The sequence below is a fragment of the Calonectris borealis genome, chromosome 7 (genome assembly GCF_964195595.1).
Source record: "Calonectris borealis chromosome 7, bCalBor7.hap1.2, whole genome shotgun sequence".
In the NCBI taxonomy this organism is placed as follows: domain Eukaryota; kingdom Metazoa; phylum Chordata; class Aves; order Procellariiformes; family Procellariidae; genus Calonectris; species Calonectris borealis.
Window position 1 is genome coordinate 21,485,417 of NC_134318.1, and position 27,307 is coordinate 21,512,723.

Consider the following 27,307-nt stretch of genomic DNA (forward strand, 5'->3'; position numbering starts at 1 on the left):
TCTATGGCAGCAAGCAAAAAGCGTGCATTGCTTTCGCTTTTTGAAGGTGGGCGAGAAAAGCAGCCACAGCTTTGCAAAGTTTCTCTAAATAACATCAAGCTCCACACATCGCTAAACAGTGACTACATTTCACTAATGCCACCATTAGCACTAATGCTAGTTTATGCATTTTTAGGAAGGCAGCAATTATTATTAAATCCTAGCTGTGCTGGCTATGGGACAGAAACTCTTGCTCATTTTTATTTTCCACCATATTGCCCTGCAGTGACATTCATGTAGCTGTGCAGGTTGAGCAGGGTAAATCAGTCTTCAAAAGTTAGGTAAGCCTGTGTGGAAGCAGTTATGTCAGTTATTATCAAAACTTTCACAATTATTCCATTTAGATACTATTGTAGATACATCATTTACTCTTAAATCTTGTAGTAGGTCTTTGCTAGCACGAAATAATGCATAAAGGAGACTAGCATAGTAGCTCAGCAACTGTAAGTAACACACAGAGACAGCACATGTTGGACTTTGCATTATTCAGGCTAATAAGTAACTGAGCCGAAAACTTAGAAACTTTTCTCTTCAGCAATTAGAAACAAGACAGGGCTTTCCACAGGCAAAGGTCAAAGCCAGCCTACTCATTAACTTAATAGATCTATTTGTTCCCTTACAGAGGTAAGGATAAACATCTCTCACTAATATAAAATAACTTTCTCTACATCCGCCTAACAGATTACTCTCTATGGAGAGTAAGAATGATCATGAAGTGACTGGAAACCAGTTTCCGAAGTTTGATAGGTAGGATTTTATTTTTTTCCATGTTGCCTATGCCTTGGCATAACTAGCACAACTGCAACTGTGACAGCTCCAGCTGCAATTCCATGACTGCAGCTTCTAATTACACCTAGATGACATTTTCACAAACCAGAATTGAAAGTTTAAAAGCTACCTGATGCCCAAGTTGAAAACCATTGCTTACAGCTGGCTCTTAGAGGCTACGTATGCAAGTAATATCCTTCACCTGTCTCTTCTGCCCCACTGTAGCCTCAAACCCTCCCTTCCCAGAAAGTACCACACACCCCCAGAGACATTCTGCACTTCCCCCTTCCAGTACGCTTAGCTCCCTCCACGTGCTTCAAACCAGCACTTTAGCTGTCCAAGCTGACAAGCCAGCCAATACAGAAGTCATGTCCGCACCAGAAAAAGTCAGGGGTTTTTGGGCTCATTCAAGCTGCCTGTTGCTTGTTGTGGGGTTGTTTTGGTTTGGTGGGGTTTTTTGTTTGTTTGTTTGTGTTTTTTTGTTTTGGTTTGGTTTTTTTTTAAATGTGTGAGATTGGCTAATGTGCTAAATGAGTAGGGAAAGAGTGAATTAACGGACACAACATAAGCTTCGCTTACTTAAGAAGCTATGCTAAAAACCCTACACCTTTAGGACAAACCAGACATTTATTTAATCAAAATAATTTGCAGAAGTTAAAAACAGAAGCTACACAATTGGCTGTAACAAAGGCACATGTTCTCTCCCTTCCAAATAAAACCATAATTGACACGATATAAAAAAAAGTGTTTTAGGACTTCCACAGGAAGATTTTTTTTTTTTTTTTTTACACAAATTTGCCAGTTTTTACCACTGATCACAAGAGCTAGCTGCAAGTGTGAAACGCTCATTTTCTTAATTCTTTGTGAGAGCCTACCAAAGCTACAACATGAAACTATCACCTGCATTACACTGTAGAACATGTTAAAATTCACTGAAAGAACACAAGGGATTTGAACAAGGCCTTAAAGAAAGTCAGCATAAAGGATGAGTATGTAAGTGACATCTCTGGAAGATCTGATGTCAGTCGTATGTTTGTCCTGTAAGACTACAGGCCACATTTGCACATTAGAACACACATTCTGCATTGGAATCTGATGATTCTTCTAGGACCTTGAAGACACCCATTTTTTCCTTTTTCATTTTTTCAGAGGTCTTCATTTGATCTAGGATTAAAACAAAACAAAGATCAACAATAACAGGTGAAGTGTCTGCAACCTTACTATTGCAGACATAAAAGTTGTATGTATTTTTGTTTGGATTTGGAAAGCAAGTTGATAAAATCATTTTGCTCCTTCATCAACGGTTTGCTACTAAAAGTTTGTGCTTGAAAATATTTTTCAGTTGTGTACTTCCAACACCTCTGGCTAAATCTGAATGGAGATACACAGTTTTAAAATCTGCCTGAACTAGTCTCATTTTCCTGAGAAGAAAACAGAATGCACTAATCCTATTTACTGAAGTTACTAGGAGAAACAGAAAGTTACGGCTCTGCTAAGCAATATTCTTTTCTAAAGTTCAAAAACCTACATCTTGTTTTCCTAGCACTTGCAATCACTATGTTGCCCTTCCAGTGAATATAAACCTAATGAAAAAGTATTATCTTTATATCAAATTTAATAATTATGGCTTAGAGGGGTGAGAGGTGGCATTTCAGTTTCTAAAGCATCAATGGCAGCTAGCTGTAGTAAATATTCAGTACATAATGCTAAACTAATATCTTTGTATAAACATTTTTTGACAATTTTAATATACTAATTTTGCTTAGTATAGCCAAGAAAAAAAAAGAATAAGCAACCATTATAAGTATGATGCACACTAATAACATAAAATAAATGGCACCTTCTTCAACTTGAAAGGAGAAATCAGATTGTTTCACAGCCTGAACTTGTAAAGATAGAGATACACCATATTATCAGTGCATCAAGAGTCATTTTCTGTATTAGCATCAGTTAATTGAAATAAGCAATTTTACAAAACAATTTCTTTAGATAATCTAGGAAAAAAAATTAAGTGTAGCAACAATTCTCCTAAGGCAAAGTTATTTTACTCAAACTATACATATCACACTTATTTAAGGCTAGCTATCATTTTTACTTCTAAATTCTGTAATGACTGGTTTTTTTCTTCGAGGCTTATCTCTCCTAAAGATGCTGAAGGAAACAAAGCATACTAAATCTACTGTTTAGATGAATTGGACAAGAATGTTTTCCTTTCTCAGAAAAGTTAAGGGTTTTTTTTTTTATAATATCTTGGCCTGATCAAGCACTAGAATTTGCAGACAACCTCAAAAAATTTAGGTGTTTTTTTTTTTTTAAAATATTTGATCCACTGACAAGCCATGGTAACTCTGAAAAGCTCAATTTTTTCCCCCCAAAAAATGTTAGGCTATATTTTGAATTATGATAGTATCAAAATAGGTTTTTAAACAAGTTTGCTGAAATAAATCTTCTCTGAGAATAATTTCTATTTTGATCAATTAAAGCAACTTACAGGGAAAGTTGCTTTGCAGAACACCTCCTAATCTATCCTTTTCATTCATGGTATGCTCAGGGCACACTATGCATGAATGTGGTTTTCTGGAATATTTCTGTTTAAGTTCTGTTATTTCTTCTTCAGCAAATCCTATTGGAAATGTCAGCAAAGAGGCTAAAGGGTCCTTCTTCAGATGTACAACACAGCTGTAGGGAAGTGAAGCTATAGCAGCTTTCTACATATAAAGACTCTTACAAAGTATGAATTTACTCTTGAACAGAAAAAAAAAAAAAAACAGATGAAAACTCTGACTTACCAATAAGATCACTTCTATCCAAGAGTAACTCTAGATCTTTATCACTGATTACTTTTTCTTTAGATCCTTTAACCTCCCTGTTGAGGAAGAAATAATCTCTCTCAATACAGATAAAAGCATGTTACAGTTAGCATTCCATAGAAGTCAGTTTTCCCACATAGCAGAATCCCTAGGACATTCTTTCCACTGTGAAGATCCACACACCCCTTCATAAGACAAGAGAGCTATTGACAGCTGCTTGCAAGCTGCAAGTTACAAACTCATGGTCCAAGAAAAATATGAAATCTGTATACCTCTCGTAGTCTCTGGATTTCAGTAATTCTATTAATTCCTGAGGGTCCAGGCAGCTCTTTGACTGTGCTAGACCAGATTTGCCACCTTTAAACTGATCTGTAGAAAGGAGAAATGTTAAGAAAGTACACAGAGACGGGAACAAATTCTGTAAATTGTTAAATCAATGCTGGATGAACATATCGAACAAATCACTCTTGCACATCAAAACTAATGCTATGTTTCATTGTTTCAGCCCTCAGGTAAACACACTTAATAGCCTAACTGGTGGAAAAAAGTCAGAGGTACATGAAGAGTTTACATGCAGGCCTTTCACCTTCTAGCTGTAGTATGCATAAGAACTGATTGAAACACCAATTCAACATGCACACACGCACACACAGAGCAGAAAATCCATTAGTTCTACTTACAGTAAAAACATTGTAAATAAAGTTAGATGGTGGATGCTGAAGTTTGTTCCCTTTGTATTGTAAGCTGATTGAAACAAAGTAAGCAGTATTAACCACAACATCAGAAATACGTGAAAGATATGTGGTTTGCAGAGAGAACATCCCTCAGTTTAATGGACTAGATAAACACGACAAAACAATACACCTGACACAGCTTGGCTTCTTGAAGAGACTATGCTAATGCCTATCTACACACAAAGCTGGATGTCAGCCCAAATATCCAAAAAAATTATACAAGATTATTACTTAACTAAAGCTGAGCATGGATGAAGTCAAGCTCAGACTTGCACATTTCAAGGAGACAAGCAAGCCTTACTGTTCTGTGCCAAGTTTCCTCAGGTTTTTATCAACACACGTACCCATTTTATTAATGGGCCTTCACCGATCCCTTTCATCACACTCACTGCTCTCTTCCCTATATCTTGGTTTCAGAAGTCCTCCCCACACCTTTTCCCATCTCCCTCCAAGGACTGGCTGTTTCTCTGTGAAGTGCAAATCAGATGCAAGTTCCAGAGGGGTTTGAGCTATAGGATTCTCTCCCCCATTAACATCTGCTGTGACACATAGGATCCAGGTCCTGTCATGCATTATTAGTGATTCAGTCTCTTCCTTTTAGTTTTCAGTGTTTCACAAACTATATGGCATTGAACTAGCGCTGTACAGGTTTTGGGTTGCAATAATAGTGACACAGAGAAAAATACAGAAGACCCTATCAAGCACTTAACGCTTTAAATAGAAGCTTAGTCTGACACCTACTAATCTAACTGAAATCATGCTGGTTGTCATAAAATTTCCCAGACAACTTTCTTCAATAGAACAGAAGCACAAGACGGAAAGAGTAACCTGGTGCTGAGGTCAAAAAAGCATTCCGTTCTGCAACAAAGTTCAGTTCTTAAGATCCAATACTTGTACTGTACACACCCTACTCGGTTAGACACCACTGAAAGGCCTGACTTAAGTAAGCTTTATGACATCCCTTCCTCATTCACTCCTCCAAAGTTCCAACACTTTTAAAAATATTCAAAATTATAGGATCCATTACATGACCTTTACATTTACACAGTGGATCCAAAGGTTCCTGCAGGGGACGCCCCTACCTGAGCTGCAAGATTTAGATATGATTCATCAATAATTACCAAGATAAATATTCAACTTCCTGCAAAACTGAAGGCATGACCCAACTTGACACTTAGCTTCCTTCCAGTACAACTATTCCCAGTTCCCATTGCTACTGGAGTATATGGCAGTCATCTACTATTAGAGCCCATTCTGTTTTGCATGCTCATCTTGCCATTTTGGTTTTAACTTCAGGTTGGACCATAATCAAAGCATTAAAAACAAATTTTTCTTACTTAAATTGGTCATTAACATGCCTCTAACGAGTCAGACGGCAGTCCTGGCAGTCACACCAAGACAGCAGTGGCAAACAGATTACAAAGAAAAAGGCTAAAGCTAGGCTAAAGGAAGCATCTAACAAAGATTAGCTAACATCATCCAAAACCAGAGGCAAACCACAGCCTAGGCTTGACAAGCAGTGCACTGTGCAGCAGACAGTTACAGGTGTGGCCTTTCTACCCCTTTATGTCCTCAAAAAAATGCCTTCCCCCTCATCCCCCCTTAATATACTGAGAAGTTCTTAACCTCCTTTGAAGTTCAATATAAGGCTAATTATTGTCAGAAGCCCATACCAAGTTACAAGAATTGTATTTTTCAAGTGAGCTTAGTGTATGGAAAATGCTAAAGGGAGCTAGTGTCCAGATATCACAAACAGAATAAGCTACGGAAGCAAAGCAGGCTTTCTATAGGACCCAAACAAGAAAAATTTACTCCCAAAAGAGACATTTCAATCCAATCACTTTCTAAAGACTTTTGAGTATGACCAACTATATAATCAAGAACACAACAAGAATCACCATTGTTCTGCACATAAAATCAAGGACTATTGTTCTATTCAGCACTGGTTAATTGTTCAAACAGAACTATTCTACTATGGTTATAACATCCTGTTCTTAAATTCAGAAGGACAGATGCAAACAGGATGCTGAAAATTTTTACAGTGATTTTTAAGCTCTAGGATTTGCAGTCTCAATCAAGTTTAGTAGGAACCCCCCAGAAACCAACTTCCTATAGTCTCTGCTCATTTTACCAATTTTAATAGGAACTCAAGCCTACTCAAGCAAGTTTGCCAGTGCAACTGGAAAAATCTATTGCTAAACTTCACATCATGAAACACTGCTCTAGATGTCATTAGGTAGGCATATTGCTCCAATTGAAGAATTGTTATAAATTAAATTGCAAGCAGTAAGAATTTTTTAATCTGCTTTTCCATTTATATTCTGGTTCATTTAATTTGATTTTAAAAAGATAATCAACTTAGACTTGTCATCTACCCCCAGCATTTTCAATGCTAAAAGTCCAAAAACATTTGGGTCAAACAAACTGTCATCTTGCTGGCAAGCTGCCAACAGCCCAGAGCTCTACCCTCTCATTGCCTGGTTTTACCTATATTTCTTCCAGGTAGGCTCACTGTCCCATCACCCCTCTTTTTTCCCTTATCTGCTAGTAAAGGAGTAGTCGTAACATGGTGATTCCAGAAATACTAGACGTGCTATCCTTTAATTGGCTGCAGAAGTTATCTATAATGTGTCTAAGAATGTAAAGTGTCTAAGAATGAAAAGTAACACCATATAGCCACTTGTTGGGAGGATGAAGCTTTTTGCGTTTAAGAAAAACTACTAAGCAGTCACAAAACAGAGCAGCAAGAGTTCTCTCTTGAGGTTTAAAGAAGCAATGCTTACAGGAAGTCGTAAGAGACAGATACTAACTTTTGTGGATAATCAGCTTCTCCAGCTTCCTTTTGACAGCAGCTCTCTCCACAATCTTCTGGTCAATAGTATTTGCTGTCACAAGACGATAAACCACCACCGGCTTTGTCTGGCCAATTCTGTGACACCTGTCTTGCGCCTGCAAGTCCGACTGGGGGTTCTGAGCAGATAATGAGACAAGTCAGCTACGTCATTACCCGTTTTTTAAAGAGACGTACCACAGGCAGCATTTTCAATAGTGAGCTCTGAGAGTCAGAGGGGAAGCAATAAGCAGGGCAGCCACGGCATAATAGAACTCTTCACTCTTAAACTCGTCCATGACGAGCTCCGCTGCTATAGCTGCACAGCCAAGTAACCCAACCAGCTCGGACCGCTTCTGCGCTATGTGCTGCAGTTTTCAACAGATGCACATGTTTGGTATCACAAATTTAGCTGAGGGTGTTAGTTGTAGGTTTGTCGGGTTTTTTGTTGGAGGATAAGAAAAGGGATTAAAAAAATTTTCAGCCATTTCTGAAGCTGCTTTAGCTGTCCTGAAGCTGAATAGTCATGCAAACAGCAGAGCTGTCTATTAAAATACAGTGAAGATGCAGAGGTCCTCAGTCATTTTCTTCCATGCCTCTCTTCTTCCCAGCCTCCAGACTCACAGGAGCAGCAGAATCCTAGCTAGCTAACACACATGTGGCAAGTCACAGGAGGAAATTCAAGGGGCTGGTACTAACATAGCAGCTGTTGAAAACAGGGCACCTGTAGAAGGTCCAGCTACATTCAAACTTAAATAATAAATCGAAAGAAGGAAACACATCTTCAACAATAACAGAAAAACTCCTCCTGCTTTTGGTGTAACTGGGGGCAAACAGGCTACTTTTGGAAACTAACTCTAACGTTGTATTCGATAACCTAGGACTTTTCAAATGAGGCTGCATATTTCACATATAACATGTTTGCATATGCTACTTACTATTATCTTCATGTAACACCTCATTAAAGTTACAGAAATGGTCTATAATATAATGGGTTAGTAAATGATTATCAAAAGCAGCAATAGAGAAAGCATTTTATGACACACATCACTAGGTTAACAGTCTGTCAACATACCCAGTCACTATCGTATATGATAACTGTGTCTGCCGCAGTTAAGTTAATGCCCAAACCTCCAGCTCTTGTACTCACTAAGAACAGGAAGACTTCAGGGTCAGTATTGAATTGATGCATCTGGAAGAGAATTGTCTATTAAAACCAGCAGATGGATCAAACACAACATAGCTAACATTTTATTTTGAGAGACCTGCGTTTAAAAAGATGAACACAGATAAAACACACCACACACTGTTAGAGGCCATTGCATGCATTTGGGACAGGAACAAGACCAAGAAATGAAGCAATTGTATTTTCTTATCTGATGACTCCACTCAATGAGTTGTCTAACACAGAGTGGAGATGACTATAGTGAGGTATGGTCGAAATCACATTCACCTCCACATAACCTACCATCCAGCGACGAGCAAGGTGAGCACAGTCCAAGCTGGCGGAGCCTAAAAGCACATCTACTTCTTGACACAAGCAACAATCTAAAATACTGATGACAACTTGACTGGAACTTCCAGCCACCCTGAACACCTCATCCTCCTACTTCAAAACTAAGAGCAACTTTCTGGCCTCCTACTCAGCATCTAGCCTACTTTCACTGCAAGATGTTTCCAAGTGTCAGCACAGCTCCTACTGGGTCTGCAACACCAGTCAAAACCTAGACTACTTAGTCTAACCACCCACATGCTGGTAGAAAACTGGAAGTGTACAGTAATTTTCAGAATTTTGATCACAGCAGAGAAAAAGAAACCATCACCCCACTGCCAGGTGGAAGCAGCTACCCAAGCTCTCTAAAAGCCTCATATCCTCTGGGCTCTCCTGGACATCAGCATCTGCAGCACCAGCAGCAAATCATGGAGCTCGGAAGAGCCTTGCTGAACTTCAGCTGGTGACCTGGAAGATTTCTCTCATCCTGCACCCATACCACACTGTGGCAGGCACACAATCAACTTCTAAAAATCCTCACAAGCCAGCAGCACAAAATTTTACCAGCTTAATAAAAGTCACTATAGCTTGCTGACACGTTGCTAGTTAGCCTTTCCTCTTTAAGAATCAGCTCTAACAGTAGCAACCTAAGTGTTTAGGGGTTTGGTTTTCCTCAGCCACATTGCTGCACTGTAAAAAATGGGGCAAAGGGAAGCACAATTTGAGCTAGATGATCTGTCATCTGCCACTGTTTTTCCGTATCTTCATAGACACCAGTACATACTTTGGAGACCAGATAGCAATTGCAGCACATCGCTTAGATACATCCTGCGTACTTCCTCCACAAATGCATTGCTCTTTTACATCCCTGCAAACCCTCAGAGAGGTGGTTTTCCAGAACTACCCTGCATGGCTGCTCTTGATGATAAATATATGCTTCAGTAGTAAGGCATTCTGTGGTTATTTGAAACCATTACAAGTATGCAAGAACAAAGGATTGCGCTGGAAGAAATCCACGTGCAATTTCAGGCTGAAGTTACAGGTGTCCCACTAGGTACAAAACCTCATTTCCTAGAAATCTACTTTATTTGGCATTAGACTTGCAGTACGCTCCCATAAATGCTGGCATCACATCCTGGATGCTAGGAAACAATACATGTAGGGGTAAAACAGGGATTAGCATCTGCCACAATCTAGATACATTACATACTTCACATTTGGGCAACAGAGCACGTGAGCACCCATCATTCTACTCATACCCCAAGATATTGGTTAGTAACACATTTCATTGCTTCAGTATTTCTGAGCTGCAGATATTAAAGCAGCAGCAAGGATGTCAGTTTTCAACATAGATGCCCTTTGCTTATTAAAGGCTAAATGCTGTGCAAAATCATATTCCAGTGTCACAGGAACAAGCAAATTTGCTAAGAGGCTCAAAGGGCATGCGCATTTACTTACATTTTCTTCTCTCTCCGAGTAGGACATAGAGCCATCCAATCGACTAAATCTGAAGTCTCTCAGATAGCAGTAATCCATCAAAATGTCAAGCATCATAGTCATTTGTGAGAACAACAAGACCTACAAAACCAGGAAGATTCCTTAATACCATTTTTTGGTTATAAGGAGAAAACTATGCCCCCCCCCCCAAATCATTAGCTTTACCTTATGTCCTCTCTTTTTCAGTTCTGGAAGCATTCGGTCCAAGAGTAGAAACTTGCCTGAATTCTTTACTAGATCTTCATCAACCTTGGAACAGGGGAGAGAGAATCATATATTAGGAGGGAAGGATACCAAAGGTTACCCCGACTCAGAAGCACCAACAAAAGCTGTCTGAAAGCTTCTCACAGAAACAAGCTTGTACCATCTTTTTAACTAAAAGCTGTAAGATTGGAAGCAACACTAATTTTAGAAAACTACATTGAATCAGTTAAATCATTATGAAACTAAATCAAACCCCACCGTTTCATATGCCCAAATAATTTTTAAAAAAACTAATTAGTTTTCATCCCATTTCTGGGAGGAGAAACCCTGATGATTTTAACTTTTCCACATGGAAAAGCACTGTTGTTTCTTTTCCAGCTTGTAATTAATGCACAAGGTTTCCACCTACTGGATATAAGGACGCACTGCTAAACAAGTTACTACACATCAGCCAAGTGACAAAAGTTCAGAGAACAAGTTTTCACACTGCTACCTTAGACCCCCCTTTTGCTCATGAGAGTTTGTTAGATCTAATTCTTGCTCTGGGCTTAGAGCAGGGATATAGAAACTTCTCAGGTCTGAGCCATACAGTGGCCACGTCGATAATTCCTAATCCATTTTCCTGAGCAGGTACTAGCTCCTGTAAGTGGTGTCAACTGTCAAACAGTCAGCATTTTCTACACATTGACTAATTTCCCCTCATCAACCCAGACTGGGCTATCTGCTTTTTATGCACTGACTTTACATTGATAAACTCCAACAGCTTGCTCCTGAGTGCAGCTGAATCTGTTGTCACTCACTGAACAGGAAACATGACTACACATGCCCACAAACCTACATTTAGAATGTGGAAGCAATTTCCAGTTGTTCAAGATTCTTTCAATTCAAATTACTTCATACTTTCCTATATTGCCAACTGCTTCGTGTAGATTAAACGACCAGCTGGCCTTTGTGATATAATTTGGATTTTTTCCCTTTTGAGGAGGAGAGAGGATGCTGTATTCTCTGACAACTCTGTTGTACTTGGTTCAGCCCTTCAATACCTCACACTTAAAAGTTACCACCGCATCTCCTGCAGCGTGTACAAGTTGTCATGAACAGTTCACCAAGGTCAGCATTTTTTGTTTTGAAAATTAACCTTTGTGGTGAGAGTTGCAGGCAGATCCTAAACCACCTTGAGTCAATGGAACCCAGCTACTGTTTGAATTCAGTAACTTTGCTCCCAGCAGATGAGCGCTACCATAACGAAGAACACTACGGCATCACTATGCAAAGGCTAAATGGGCACCGAGGCTGAACTGGTCTCTGCAACTGCTGCTGCAGGAAGGTTCAAGTAATGATTCAGTACACTGCTGGAATTCAATGGGGACGCATATGCCAAACACACTGAAAAGGCCGTTCTTTACTGCCATCAGCTCACAGCCTATTGCTTTTTAATGCCTGGAATAATTTTTCTCGTAACCCTTTTAAAATATGTACCTTGAATTGTTGTGTAGCAGGGTCCAATGGATATTCAATAAGATAGGGGTGATTACAACATTTCCTCAGTAACATCATAATATTCTGCAGTTTAAGGTTCACCTCTGAATCCACGGGAATGCTCACTTCTACCACTGGCCTTGAAAAGAAACGTCATCTTATTAGTACAGAAAGCATCACCTTATTATGCTACAGATACTGAAGAGAAAAAAATACTAATAAAACCAAAATCAAGCAATGGATTCACATGTCCAATATCCACAAAATCCCTCATAGTTAGTAAAGCTATTACCAGACAAAACTTCTTTTAGTGCCACACTTGGCACTGAAGGCACAAGGGTTTGCCATTATTCGTTTAAAATACAAAAGGGCAGTCAGGAGTAATCAGAAGCAGAAAAATACAACTTGTGCAAGTCACCCAGCAAACAGTGACCAGAAAAGGGAACAGAAGCAAGCCCTCTCTAGAACAAATGGTCACATTTCCTGCGGAACAGTACATAAGCTATTCCAAAATCAGCTCTCTACCCATCCCATTTCGGCCACACGTACACATTGCAGGATTCACAACGAATACAGCTATTTAGCTCTTCCACATCTAAGTACCATCTCCAACATAAGGGATCCATGCATACCATAAAACTAATACAAACATATATTTAAGTGTCTGTTCTTGCAAAGTACACTGGACTACAATAAAAATCTAGCAAAATAAGTACACTTCAACCCTGAAGATTAACCCGGTTTTCTTTATGCCCAGGGGACTTCCAGCCAATTTAGAGCCACCAACAGACCTTGCCAAACCAAGAATGAACACGATTCCTCAGCTCCCTCAGTCCTGAGCCTCATCTCTGATCTTAATCACTAGAAAGTGACCAATACCTGTCACCAAAACAGCAATAACCATGCTGGCCATCTGGGTTCCAGGCCTCAGCTTAAGCCTACATATTTTACAACATTTAGCAAGCAAACTACTCCTCCCTTTTCTCCAGCCTTGAGCCCAAACTTTGCTTCAAGTGTTCCTGAGTAATTCCGCAGAAACCTAGGAGTTAACTGTAGTCAGCACACCAGCATTATCTCTCATCCTGTCTTTGAGCCAATGGAAGATATACCTGTGAACATAACTGGACATTGGAGACAAAAAGTTTACCTGAACTTTGCAAAGCCTGCAAAACCTAGCAATAAGCCAAGCTCTTCAGCTCTTTGTCCTCATTGCTAGCTGTAGCCAGGACCTAAGATATTACAATGAAATTTCAACTACCAAATAACTACGATGAAGCAGTTCTTCCCTGGCTGGTACCCAACACCATCTTAGACCTTGAGGCTTTGGTGAAACCACAGTTCTTCACTACCAAAATGTTTTAACCACCCAAAGGAATTACATTTCACACTAGAACATTTTAGCTCTTTATGGATTATCAATAGCACTATCGTCACAGGACCTACCTAAGACTGTGACTAATGAAAACAGGGACTCAAGAAGCAATTTTATTGCTAGATCCTGCAAAGGTCACAGGTCTAAGAGTAAGTGTCTTGTAGTTAACTATAACTCTAATGAGTCAGTGAGTGATGGTACAACTTAATCATTGCTATCATGGCCCAGCGAATATTAGGTAAAAGCAAAGAAACAAACCATAAAGCTACAAGGATAGTGAATTATGAAATGCCATTCTTCTTGATCAATTTGAGTAAGCAAAGCTCTGGAAGCAAACTAACAGGGAGATATTCAGTATAATTAAAAAAAAAAGTCTTTTAGGGCAGGCACCTCTCTTTTTCTACTTCCTCTTGCATTTTGCTGATCAATTTTTCCAAGTCATCAGGTGAACCATTATTTTCTTCACAATAATCAACCAGTTTTCGACTACGGCGTTTTGGTCGGCCTGTAGGACTCAACTCAACTACTTCTTCCTGTGGGAAATGATAATGTTGCCATCAACAGCAGATAGCTTCAGATTCAAAGGCCTATGCTGACCAAGAATTCTCAATACTGAAAAGAGGTCTCAGTGATATGCATCATGCAATACTTACATAGACTCAGCAGCTGTAAGTTTTGCTAAGTAGAAAATGCAGCCCAAATTTTAAAGGTCTATAATTGTGGATTTTGAAAGCTTCTGCTTGATTTTTAAAAGCTGCATTAGTACCTTACTGATTTTACAGCAGAAACTGTCAGCTCTATGAAAACTGTCTTCTTTTTCCCCTGAGCTACAAGTAATCAAGAACATATTTACACTCATACTGTATTACTTCTGTGCCCACTGAGGCCAGTCACAGTAACTGCCATTGAAATAGATAACAAAAGGATCAGACTAAAAATTTAAGCAAAAAGTGGTTTTAGTCACAATGGTAATAAAGCAATACCAATGGGTTTTGGCTACAAACCATTAATAGCAAGCACATTTCTAACATCCATATCAGTAGATACCTCATTATTTCCAAGCAGTTTCCTAATGGTGCGATTTACAATGGCAGTGTAGAAAGTTTCTTGCTTCTTTGCCAGCGGTGCATATACCACAACTTCTCGTTTAGGAGGAACCTCAAGAGCAACATCGGATTTCAGTCTTCTCAGTAAGAACGGTGTCAGAATCTGAAATGTTGAGCAGATGTGTTACAATTACTCAAAGCTCTCAACATGGCTAGTTTAAAAAAAAAAAAAAAAAAAAACACAAACCCGAAAAACAACAACAACAACAACAAAACCCAAACCACCAAACAACACACAAACGGGTCAACTGATATAATGCTATTTTGACAATTTAAAGCAAAGGAGTTAATTCGCAGAGTTCCATATTTCATTTTTTGATATGGATTACAGCCCTTTCAAATAATTTTCATTAACTAAAAGTAATTTTATTATGAAACAGCTCATTTTAATTATTATATTTCTTAAATCAAGTTATTACAGGAAAGCCCCAAACCTTTAACCAAAATAAATAATAAGTTGTCATAGACAATTATACCTAGAAGACACAATTTATATCTCTCACCATCAGCTTATGATGGGAAAATGATAGTTCTGTAAGCATTTACCTCCACACCCTCCCTTAAAAAAATAGAAGTTTTGAGTGTTAGTCTGGTTTTGAAGACAGGCACATTATACAACTAGTTTGTCAAAAGGTATTCTGTTCAACACCTAAAAGTTACATAAATTCCCTCAAAGTTATCTTTCAATAAAATAAATATACCAATTCAATCTTTTGGCAAACAGGAGCAAGCAATGGCAATTAAGTTTGACTAAACTCAATTCAGTTCCAAGAATAAAAATGAGTCATTATCAAAGAGGTATATTGTTCCTTTCAGCATTTATAAGTGCTGTAAAAATTGAAAAAAACCCCCACAAGTCTAAGGAAGTCCAGAAGTGCCACAATAAAAGCCTCGGGCCCAGAATTCAGCTCCACAAAGAAGATTTTGACACACTTCATAATAATGGTCAACGTTAGAAATAAACCATGAAAAAACCAACACAAAGAATAAGTGAAAACCTGATGCAGCATATGCAAGATGTTTTGCTCCCTTTCTTTAGCAATAATATCTTCGGCAGTTTCTGTAATGCTGGTAATATCAAACCAGGATTCAAAGCTACAAAAACAAAGAAAAAAAAATAGCTTACTTCATAGCTATTATTCTTCATTATTTAAGTACATTGTTCTTCTCTTATCCTGCGATTTAAGAAAAACAAAGCACTACTATCCATCACGAATGGAAGGTGAACAGGAGGTATTTCCGAAATATACCTGTCAATTCAGATGCTTGAGGTTTTAAGTGATTGGTAAAAATACTTGTATTAGTTGGAATATTCACTATAATCTATTATATTCAATCTATCTTTTCCCAAAATTAGCCTTGACTGTTTTGGCAACGTTCTTCCACCTGACCCCCTACTGCTTCAGAAAAGGATCTGTCTCCCATGGGCCCCATGTCTGCCAGCCTCACACAGCTTTCTCCAGCACCTCAGAGAATCTCAAGCAGCAGCAGGCACTTAGGATTAGACAAACATCTTTCCCCTCAAATGCTCATGTCCTAGCTCCGAGTTGAGCTTCCACTATCCACAGAGCTGACAATTACTTCCTTACTTTCTGAAACAACTAAGCGTGAAGGCAAGACACATTTCAAAGCGTTTACCACCAAATAACCATATCAAATTACAATCATACCATAAAATAGCTCTTCACATGCTGATACAAGTTTAATTATTAAAAAGTCACAATAATGCCCAACAGAACAAAGGGGAATAGTTTTCACCATCAGATCGCAACCTACCTTTTCAAATCATCAAACACATCTGGCAACAGGAAGTTAAGCAATGACCAAAGCTCTGCCAAGTTGTTTTGCAGGGGAGTACCAGTCAACAGGAGTTTATTGTCCGCATTAAATCGTTTCAGTTCTCTGATAAGGCGGCAGTTCATATTTTTAATCCTGTGACCTTCATCTACTATCAGGTATTTCCAGAAGCAGTGCTACAAAAAGAAAGGGTATTTCAGTAATCTTAGCTTTACTCCATCAAAACATGTGCCAGATGAGATAAGCAGCACTAATAAGACGGTCTGATATGGACCGTTACAAAGATTCTATTTTACTTTGCCAGACTAGAAGAGCTGAGTCCAAACAGTTAATGCCATGCATCTGCTTCATGGTAACTGCATTTAGAAAGCTTAGGTGATTGTGATAAAACTCCTACAAGAAACTCATCTCATTGAAACAACCATTCTGATATTAACCATGATATTTACACACTATGTACAGCTTTTACTCCAAGCCTCCCTCACCATCACCTACAGAGAGGTAATGAAAAGAGTAGGTATGCTGTAACTATCTGCTTACTTCACTTTTTGGATAGTGTTCTGTTTGAAGAACTTCTTAAGCATAGAATTCCAGAGCCACTGCTACCAAGGAAACAGAAGTGAATGCCAATATAAATGCTACAGTATGACACCTGTTGTACAGGCAGCATGCGGGGTTTTTTTACTATATTCAAAAGCATTGCTATTAGTGATGAGGCATTCCACCCGTCCTAAGGCTTTCAGGAGAACTTAGATACCTGCAGGGCATTCCTGTCTCGCATTGCTATTTCAAAGGAAGTAATGACCACAGGATGGATTTGCAGTGATCCTTGTCGCCCGTGAATTTTACGAACCAGTTTACGACGTTCCTGCTGAGCTCCATGATAGAGCATTAGTGGAATCTGAAAAAAAAGAGGTTTAGAAGTCAGGTGAACTAAACTCATTTAAACCTAAACAGAAGATAGTAGAGATAATTAGCTCTGTTACAAGAAGGCTGTAAATACACAGCAAGTCATGGCACAGCATAATAACCACATAAACAACTATAGTTAAACTGATGTTCTATATAGAGAACATTTCAAAGCAAAGAATTAGAATAAGAATTAAATTATTTGTTCTTTTAAACCTAAGGAAGAAAAAGAAAAATCTTCATTTCTTTTACCTCTGGAGTAAATCTCTTGAATTCAGACATCCAATTTGGAAGAGTGGACAAAGGACCACATACTAAGAATGGACCAGGGACTCCTCGCTCCACCATCAGTGCTATTGTTGCAATACACTGGATCGTCTTCCCCAACCCCATTTCATCAGCTAAAATGCCATTGATACCATTTTCCCAAAGCATCTGCATATACAGAAAAATAAATGTAAATACAAAATAGCCAACACACCTTAAGAACAACAGACATCTTTAGGAATGCAACACCTGTAGAAACTCTCTACTAAGCATATTTTATATTACAGACGAGTAAGATTTCTCCATGATGAAAATAAATACAAGCATCTTGTACACACCAGACATTCATATGTAGGTGTATGTGCTTCTAGCCAATTAAGTGCCTGACTAGGAGGCAAAAACCAAAACAGTATCAAAGGAAAGCACGTAAATTAGTGTTATATCAAAAAGCACTTCAACTGCAAGTACAGCTCTCACTACCCAAATTTTTACTCATCCCAGCTCCAAAGAATTCCCTTAGCTCCCCCCCCCCCCCAAAAAAGACCAAGTTTTGTGCTAATGTTTCAGTTTTATCTGTTCACGTAGATTCTATAGGCACAACTACTTCACCATAGGAAAAAGGTGCAATTCCTGACCAACACAGCCAGCTGCTTCAGCAAAAGTTCTTTGTGTAGACACTGCCTATTCTGACAAGTGACAGAGCAACCTCTCGCAAAAGAACAGAAAGACACAGAAGTGTTCTTTGGCTACTCTATCTACTATTCATAAAGATTCATAAAGAAGGTTATTATAACTGAGGGCCCAAGGAAGCTGTTTTTTCCCCTCCCAGAACAGGCCTGTCTTCCCTGCGCGCTTCCCAGTGACAGAACGGAGTGAGTGAGTTTAGCGGCACTCACTTGTGAGATCAACCTAAGCTTGTTAAAACAAGATACGTATGCTTGTGGGGAAGAAAAAAAGAAAGAAAAAAACTAAAGGAAACATGAGATCAGTAGCAGAATGAAAATTAGTTCTGTCTGGCTCCGATAATTAAAAAGCAAAGTTGTTCTAATTCGGCTTGCAAGCAAAAACGGATAGAAGTTAAATATGTATGTGGGCAATTTTTATGGCAAGTTTCTTTGGTTTTTGATTTCAAAGGCTAAAGACAAAACGTTTTTAAAACACCGTGTTAATATTGCTAGTTTGATTCCAAGATGCAGAGAATGGAAAACTCATCTGTGTCAGGCCTGCAAGGTAGTGGGTCTTTAAACACCTATGGGCTAGGTATTCAAGCCCTTTAGAGAGCAAAATAGTAAGAATGTCCCTTAGTAGTATGCATAGTCCTTCTGCTTTCACAAAGTATTTGTAATGAGAGGCTGAAAAGACAGTTGAGTTGAACAAGAAAATAAATAGAGAAAGGGAAGATGGAGAACATCAACCAGAAAGTCTAAAGAAACATTTACAAACACAAATATCCTCCCCATGCTGAAGCATTGTATCTGCTGCTTAACAACATTTTCATAACACCAGATTCTTGCATCATGAGAAATTGTAAAGAACTGTCTCTTCTTCACCTTCCCTATACCAACTATGATCACAGACTTCTAGTGTCTCTTCCCCTCCACTTCCCTGTTTGCAATCAGTAACAGATTTAATTTCATCAACAATCAGTCCATACCCTTAGCCACTCCATGCCTTCCACTTGGTACCACCTCATTACACCTCCAGTAAAAATCTTTGGCTGCTGAAAAGGCACTGGTTGTCCATTAAATTTCCGTACTGGATCAAGGAATTGCTTGGCACTGTGTCGTACAGCTTGACACAATCTATCCTTAATGACGCTATTTGAGTCTCCATTTTTCTGCAGGTCTTCTGGACACAGGTTGTCAGAACAGCTTTCATCCTATAGAGGGAAGTTCAAGGAACACGTGACAAGCGGAATGCACATCAAAGCCCAGCTAAGACATACTTTTGCCCAATTTACAGCAGTCTTAATGTGCAGTGAAGTAAGCCAGCCCCTGACACAAAGACTTATTTTGAGTAACTGTCAACTCAAGAGTAGAATTTATTTTTGGGATTAATATTACTACGTAGGTATACATCAACATGCAAAATTTCAATGCCTTATATGCATTCTTTAATCCTTTCGAATTGAAGAGCAGTGATAGCTACAGAAACGATATGGCTTATAATTTTCTAGCCATAAAAGCAAGCAGACTTAAAACATTCCTCACAGCGGCTGGCATTTAATGCAGCTATTTCCCTTCTATAAGTGGACTCTAGAGAAAGTTGGAAAGAAATTCATACGGTGCATGTAGCTTTTGAACTACAGCAGAAGCAGAAGAGACCATACCTGTTACCTCCGTGCTTGAATGTTTAAAAATGACTATGTCTTAAGGTCTTATACACCAGCAGAAATATTTCTTAGTAAATTCCTATTTCCCTTATTTTTGAAACTACAGGTGTTCTATAAAGTATAAATATACGTTCAAATTCAGTGTTTAAAAAAAAATTATAAGTTTTCACCTTGGATTTCTGAAAATAAGTATTTAAGTGCATTCACTTGCACCACTTTTTTAAACTTCTAATTCAGGACTTCAATATTTAGCAGAGAGATGTTTCTTTACAGGAAAAGTTTAAAGGTATTCTATAAAGTATAAGAAGTCCTCCCTCCCTTTGTGTTTAACACACTTAAACTGCAATAACATGTCCCAACATACCTGATTTTCCACTTTACTTTTTTTTGCCACTGATAATATTTCCTGGAAACAAAGAAAAAACTATGCTTATACGCTTTTCAACATTAAAGGCTATTACAATTTGTATTTCATGAGATCTTTTAATTGAAGAATCTGGGCATACTTTAAAAAACTTTCCATGCAACATCATTAATCATACAAGTGACTCTAAACAAGGCCACACACCAGAGAACACATTCCAATTACAAAGGGTAACTGAAAATTTAACTGGCAATGTAGTCTCTTCACAGCTTGCCTCTCCAAAGACTTTTAAAAAAAAGAAAAAAGCATCTGAATTCCACAGGTCTGACAACACTGCTTGTTACATAGATCTTTGTTGGAAGAAAGTCATACATTACAGACAAACTACTGTTGACTGTTGGTTGATAATCTCTGATGGCAATATACGAGAATGTATTGCTCTAAAATACAGAAGTCACAGAGCGATTGCCTCACCAGTTAATATTTGTGCTACAAAAATCCAGACAAGCCTGTTTATAGTTATGGCCTACCTCCTTGGACATAATTTCTGAAATGTTGTATGTCCCATCTTCTCTCCCTCTCTTCTTTTTTGCACCTATAAATAACATTTAAGTTTATACAACACATCAAACATTAAAGAAACTAAAAACACCAGTACTGGCAAAAGGCAAAGCCTAATACATTACCTAATTTCTCCTCTTTGCCATCAACTGGATTTTGACCCTAGGAAATAAACATAGGAAGAGGTTCATCATGTTATGCATCTCTAACTATCATGACAGATAAAAAGATGTAATCAGCCTCAGACCACTGCCTTTGAAAGCTTCTTGAAACACTTTTACTATTAAGCAGTTTTCAAAAATGCTGCAAAAAAAGTTCCTGCTTATCTTTTTTATTACTCATTCAGCATCTTGGTTGAATAAACAATCATTGCTAAAACAAAAAACCTCCTCAAAACAAATTAAAACCATTTTCTTTAGTATAAATTAGTCAGAAACACCTCCTTATGATGACTGTCATGGTATGCAATTTTTAAGCACTTTTAAACAGCCTTTTTATGGTTAAAATAAACATGGTGTACTAGATAGATCCTGCAAGTCAAATACTGGCTAATCTAACTTATTTAGTTTACCTATATTGATCAAAATTGACATCGTAATTTGTCAGACTTTTATTCAGAAAGTTGCATAAAATAAATAGTTAATCTTACCTTGGCAGATTTTAACATCATCTCTCTCTTTTTTTCTAACTTCTCTTTCTTCCTCTGTTCCTAAAAAAACCCACACACATTTCTTATCTTTCAATAACACCACAAGAGAACTATCCATTATAGAAGTGATAACAGGCATAGATGACATTGGTAATGTAGAGTTCTACGTACCCTACCGACTTTGCTTTTGCAATCTCCCTAAAAGCCTCTATTCTGACATAGTTTAAAACGATAAAGCAAAACTTGGACAAGAAAGGGCAATTGCTCTGAATTGCTTCTCAGTGAATACTTCAAACACTTAAATACAGTAATTTAGAAAGACTCCAACAAAAATATTCCCAACTGTAAACTCCTTAAGATCACACCTATTGCAGGAAGTTTTCCATGTATGCAGCTCCCCTTTAACTTCTACATATTACCACTTGTGTTCATTGCAGAACAGAAAGCAACGTAAGTAGCCTACAATGCCTTTAAGGAAGAAGTGCTTTTACATCTTGAAGAATTCAAAAATTCAAGATTTTCATTCCATCTACTATTTCTACTTGAAAGCAAAAGGACCCTAGAAAAAGAGATAAGAAACCTTGGTATTTATCAGATGGATCAAGACTTAGCACTGAAACATGCATTCTATCAATGCAGTAACCATGAATTCGAGCTGACAGTTAAACTGGAAAAGTATTTTAGAAAGGAGGTTCTTGCAGTCTGTCAGTGCCACTTTCCTGAGAACATCATTGCCCTGAATCTCTTCCTAAGATTCTCCCTCTCTCTCAAGCGTAAACTCTTACAAGCTTGTCCATAAAGGTACAGTTAAGAAAGTCAAGATAAAGCTAGACATGAACTCAGCAGCCCATGGATTTAAAAAAACAAAACAAAACAAAAAAAACAACCCATATCAAATTATTTTATGGAAGCTCGTTTGGGAACACCACGGCCTCAGATCACTGTAATTTATAAATTTGTTTGAGGGAGGCCTACATTAGCATCCTGAAGACTTGTCTTATTCTCAGCCTTCAGTAATTAACACAAACAGGCTGCACAACTTCCTACTTGTCAATTCTTTGCATCTTCTATCCTCCCTCCAGGTTTTCTAGCTCCCTTAAACTTTGTTTCTTATTTCAAATATTTCTTTTCTCTTCCTAGTACTTAGGCCAACAGAAGCATGGTAAAGATATCAGTGCCACCTTTACACTGTGATTTTAAATTATAATTCATGCTCTTTCCAGTCTGATTTATCTATTAATTTGTAGAACAAATTCTGAATATTATGTAAAGCACCACTTCATTTCTGGGCAGTAGTTCCAGTAGATTTTCATGTTATTATTGCAATCTTAACAGCATTTTTACTTCAGTTCAAACACCTGGGTGGCAAAAAAAACCCCAAACAAATGGCAGCCCATCTTAAGAATCCCCACTGCAGACAAGAATACACCTACCTCCAGTTGCTGCTGTTCCATTTTGGTTAGCAAGAATTTGGAATAGATGTTGCTTTTTTCAAGCAAATGTTGAAGCCTCTTATAGCGCATTTCACTTGACTCCCTGTCCCAAGAAGTGCGAGCCTGGCCAACACAAAGAGGTGTCAAGTATTTATAAATGCTTCAGAGTTAATGCTTTTAATATACTGAAGGGTTCTTCTACAGGATAACTACAATTGTCTCACACACACATAACCTTTCCCTTCCAGTCATTATACATCTATGATTCCCGAGTGTGTGGACTCACGTGTACCTATGAGGTGCTGTAAGGTGAAAGTAACTGAGGGTTGCATTCACTTGCACATGTAAACAGAGCTCTGCAACACATACGCTTCCAGTGCAGTAGCACAAGGCATACAGGGGCTCAAAGATGTCTCAACTCCAATTTATAGATTTAGAGCAGAATGAAATTTAAGTTTATTTGCAGCCTGCAAAATTTGGGAGGAAAAAAAAAACCCTACCCGGCAAAATTCAGCACAGTTTCCCAAGTATTGGTTGGGACTCCTCAATATGCGATTTGCAGAAAGGTACAGTTTTTCATCATGAACAAGACAGTCAGACAGCTACAAAACCACCATGCCTAATTTACAGAGGTCAAGCCAGTTCCCAATATAAAAACAGTAACTTCTGCTTACTTTGCTTACAAAATCCACACATGCTTTTAAAAGTAACTTCTGTTGAATTAGTCAGGGCTGTGCATTTGTAAGTTTGCAAATTACTCTTTAAAACTCAGATCAAGACTCCTCCAAAAAGTACAAAAGCATTCACCCATCTGCATTCATCTAACACTGCCTGCTAGATTGAGATATCAAACAAGTGAAAAGGTATAAATTAGCATCTCCAAGAGAAACCCCAGAAAGGCAAGATGCAGAGCTTTACAAGATGCTTATCTATGCCATTGCCTTCAGAAGAGACACCGGGGGAAGGGCACGCTAAGACAGAACGGCAAGGGAATCTTCTGAAACTAAAGAGACTAACAGGCAGGGGAAAAGGATATTAGCTGAATCATGGGACAAACTGTGTGACACAGTAAAGGGGAAGCATGTTTCTCTTCCCCAGAAATCACACCTTTATTTTCCACAAACAGTGCTCCATGTCATTCCTATCAGGTAGCTATCACCGTATTCTTTTATGAGAGGAAGATCTATCTCAACAAGTTCTTTGGGGGAAGAGATTGCCGCCTAGTGATTCTCCATACAGTTTTTATTTGCTTCTGCTCTCTCCAATCCAGGTTTTTTCCTGGATGATGAAAAGAACCTGAGCTCAGAAAGATCAACTCTTGATGGCAACACCAAGAGAGAATATAACTAACACTAAACTACATCATTCAGCAAATTGCTCACTTTTTATTGGCATGAACACAGCATTATTCCATTAACTGGTCAATCTGAAGGCCTGTTCCTTTGACCAACAGCAAAAATTTCAACGGGGGGGAGGAAGAGGGGGGGAAGAAAACTCAAAGATGATGAACAGCATTGAACTCTTATGATTCCTCTACCTTGTCCTTTGACTCAATCCTCAAAGTGGGATTTTTTCCCCCTTTTTGACTGAAAAGGTCAAAAATTTGCCACTTTCTCATCACTCTACATTCTTATCTATTTGCATAGTGGTATTTTGCCATCAGCCCACAGAAAGAACAAGTGACTCTTGTTGAACTGCTGTACAAATAACCTGGCAGGGGGTTTGCTGAAGTGACAAGCGTAAAAACCCCAGAAGCTTCAAGAACATCCAACTGCCCTCCAGATACCAGTAAGCCTGGGTTTAACGACGTGAGTAATTTCGCTTGGTCTGACTGGCCCCAGATTGCACAGAGAAAGCATGATAGAGGCACACAGGACAATGGAGTGATACCTTTGCTAGAGGTAAGCTCTGTGGATTCTCAAGAAACGGAGAGAACACACAAAACCCCAGCCATATCACATTATAGCATTGTTACAGAAGTGGTTTGTTGTGAAAGAAATTAAATTCTAAGTCTTTTTCTCAACACTTCCTGTGCAATGAGATAATCTGCTCTGCAGGAGTTTCCTCCTTACCCTCCAAAAGCATTGCCTCCAAATTTTTAGTTCCAAGTCTAATCAAAGAATACCTGAAGAGAAATTCAGACAGGCTCTGTGATGACTTAATGTTTGCAAGAAAGAAGATTATTAGACTTCTGGGAGAATAAAGTATTATCTTCTAACTACAGTATCATAAAATGCTGCAGCCTAAAAACATACCTATATAAATCACAACTTTTCTTAGTGAAAAGAGAAAGAGTAACTAAAATTAGTTCCAGGCCTTAGAAATGGTATTTTTCATGCCCTTAGAATAATGCTTCAATTTTTAAGACATCAGCCTCCTGTGGGCTGAATACAAAGCTACGTAATTAACAGAAACGGGGAAAATGAGAGCACTCTGAAAGAAGCAAAAAAACCAAATACTGCTTTCTCAAGTATTTTGAGTAATAGCATTAGTTCTTTAGAATACAATTCCCAAAAGAGCATTTAAGAGAAGCGTCCTTTCAACCTTGTATTTCCTTATGCCTGAAATACAATACCTTATATAGCATTCTGATACCTTGATAATTTGTATCAGCACAAGATCTAGAAGCATCATGTTTTCATGTTCTCTCTCCAAAACAGATTGGTTAATATCAACCAATGCTTAATATCAACATTTGAAAACATTCACGGCAAGAGAGAAATGAAACGTGCTAATGATTATGTAACTTGTGTTAGGGATGTATCATTTCCTTGAAGCAATCATAAGCAAAAGTACACAAACCAAACATCAACTGTCAGGACGATTACATGTACATTTCTCCTGGCAGCAACGCCAGCTCAAGCAGCTCCTGCTCCCCTCAACTTAGGGGTGCCTGCACAACTGCGTGCAGAGGAGAGCAGCCCAGGACTGGCATAAAATCGGCCCTTTTTGGCTAGGCTTTTTAAGCTAGGCTACTTCCTTGATGCAGTTCTCTTGTGGCCTTCAAACACCATTGCAAAGAGAATGAGCTGCCAGTGACAGCAATTGCCTAAACTATACCTGCTATCAAAAGAAACGCATAACGGGCCTTATTTCTGGAAAGGGTAAATGGTATTTATAGAAGTGTCTTGCAGAGCTCTAATCAGATCGTTTGTTTGGTGGGTTTTTTTAATAAAGTAAGGAGCAAAAAGAGGAAAAGAAACATTATGTACACATACAGAAAACACAAACAAAAAACCCTTGCCTTTAACGTTTCAGATAGAAATTCAGAAGAATGTGAACTTACTACCCTTTCTGAAATCAGCTTACTTTAAAGGCATGATATCTTAGATTTCTAGGCTCGGAACGACAAAAGTAAAGAGGTATAATCTTCTCATTGCAAACTTAAATGAGAACAAAATGCAGTAAGCTTCTTGCTGACTGCAGGAGTTCACCGTTAGCCTTCAAAATAAAAAAAGAGCCTCCCTTGGATGATCAAAGGCACTTGTGAATCACAGCCAGCGCCCGGAACTTTAACAGCCTCTCACGTTTGTTTGTTTTGAAATCAAAGGAGCTGCACGACACCCGCCCCGGCCCACGAGCCGCCGCCGAGCGGACTAACGGCGCTCAGACCCAGACAAACCCAACAGCCCCAGCTGCCGTGCGGGGGCTCGCCGCCCCCGGGCCGCCCCTCACCTTCTCCAGCATCTGCCGCTCCTTCTCCAGCCCCGCCGCCTCCAGCTGCTCCTCCTCCTTCAGCATGGCCGGCGTGATCACCGCCGCCTCCGCCTGCTCCCCCATCTCCGCTCCCAGCGGTTCTGCAACGAGCGCGCGGTTCACCACGGGGGCCCAACCGCCGCTGCTGCCGCCCAACCGCCGCTGCTGCCGCCCAACCGCCGCTGCTGCTGCTGCCGCCCCCCCGCCCGCCGCCGCCGCCGCCGCCCGCCCGCCGCCGCCCCGGGCTCTCACCGCCGCTGCTCGCCGTGTTCTGGGCCGGCATGGCCGCGCGCCGGGGCCGCTGGGCGCGAGGCGGTGCGGCACGCGCAGCCACCGCCGTCCGGCGCGCCCCGCCGAACTCCCGCGCTCACCGCGCACCGCCCGCCCGCCTCGCGAGACCAAAAACCGCGCGCTGCCCAAATCGCGCGAGAGGCGGCGGCGCTCTCGCGAGGTCGCGCGCCCCGCCCGCGCTCGGGCCCGCCCCCAGGCCATCTTGACTCCGGGCAGGCGACGCGCACATCTGGGCGTCGTTCCGCTCCCCTGCCCGCCGCGCCGCCGTTACCCCGGCCAGGTCCTCGGGCCCGGCCCTGCTCCGCGTCGGGCGCAGGTGCTGAAGCGCTCTTGAACCTTCCTACCCGACGCGGGGGCTCCACACGTTGCAGTGGGCTCTGGGCCTGGGGGGCCTCGGCCGTGCTGACGGTGACGTTTCAGTTAACCCGTGCTTCTGGCCCTGAGGTGTACAGCCCTCCCGGAGGGAGCCACCGCAGGCCGGTACCGTCAGCAGCCGCCGGCCGGGCACAGCGTGGTGGAACTGCCCGGGCTTCATCGTCGTGCTTCCTTCTGGCAGCAGGAGCGGCACCGGTGCACGTCTCCGGATCGCCGCCTGGAGCGTATGGACATAGGAAGGACCGATATTTCCACTAGTGCAAAGCCCTAAATGTTCACTTGAACACTCCTGATTTGTGCCA

At 39.8% G+C, this 27,307-nt stretch overlaps 1 protein-coding gene across 4 annotated transcripts; it reads right to left on the minus strand.

Annotated features, from left to right (window-relative positions):
* Positions 1-1,415: 1,415 nt before the first annotated feature.
* HELLS (helicase, lymphoid specific) lies at positions 1,416-27,307 on the minus strand. Of its 4 annotated transcripts, none has more exons than XM_075154486.1 (22): positions 26,592-26,733; positions 26,319-26,440; positions 22,644-22,766; positions 21,211-21,270; positions 20,687-20,723; positions 20,531-20,595; positions 20,001-20,042; positions 18,959-19,183; positions 17,290-17,472; positions 16,886-17,029; positions 16,108-16,304; positions 15,330-15,426; positions 14,273-14,434; positions 13,616-13,758; positions 11,854-11,992; positions 10,336-10,419; positions 10,132-10,251; positions 8,257-8,373; positions 7,162-7,321; positions 3,890-3,986; positions 3,597-3,673; positions 1,416-1,971 (listed from the first exon to the last, which is right to left on the minus strand). In XM_075154486.1, the coding sequence occupies exons 1-22, from the start codon at positions 26,620-26,622 to the stop codon at positions 1,874-1,876; spliced, it is 2,523 nt and encodes an 840-aa protein (XP_075010587.1). In that variant the 5' UTR covers positions 26,623-26,733; the 3' UTR covers positions 1,416-1,873. The 4 variants fall into 4 exon arrangements, with proteins under 4 accessions (XP_075010587.1, XP_075010586.1, XP_075010585.1 ...); XM_075154485.1 differs by lacking the exons at positions 1,416-1,971; positions 26,592-26,733 and adding exons at positions 2,149-2,692; positions 26,902-27,307; XM_075154484.1 differs by lacking the exon at positions 1,416-1,971 and adding an exon at positions 2,149-2,692.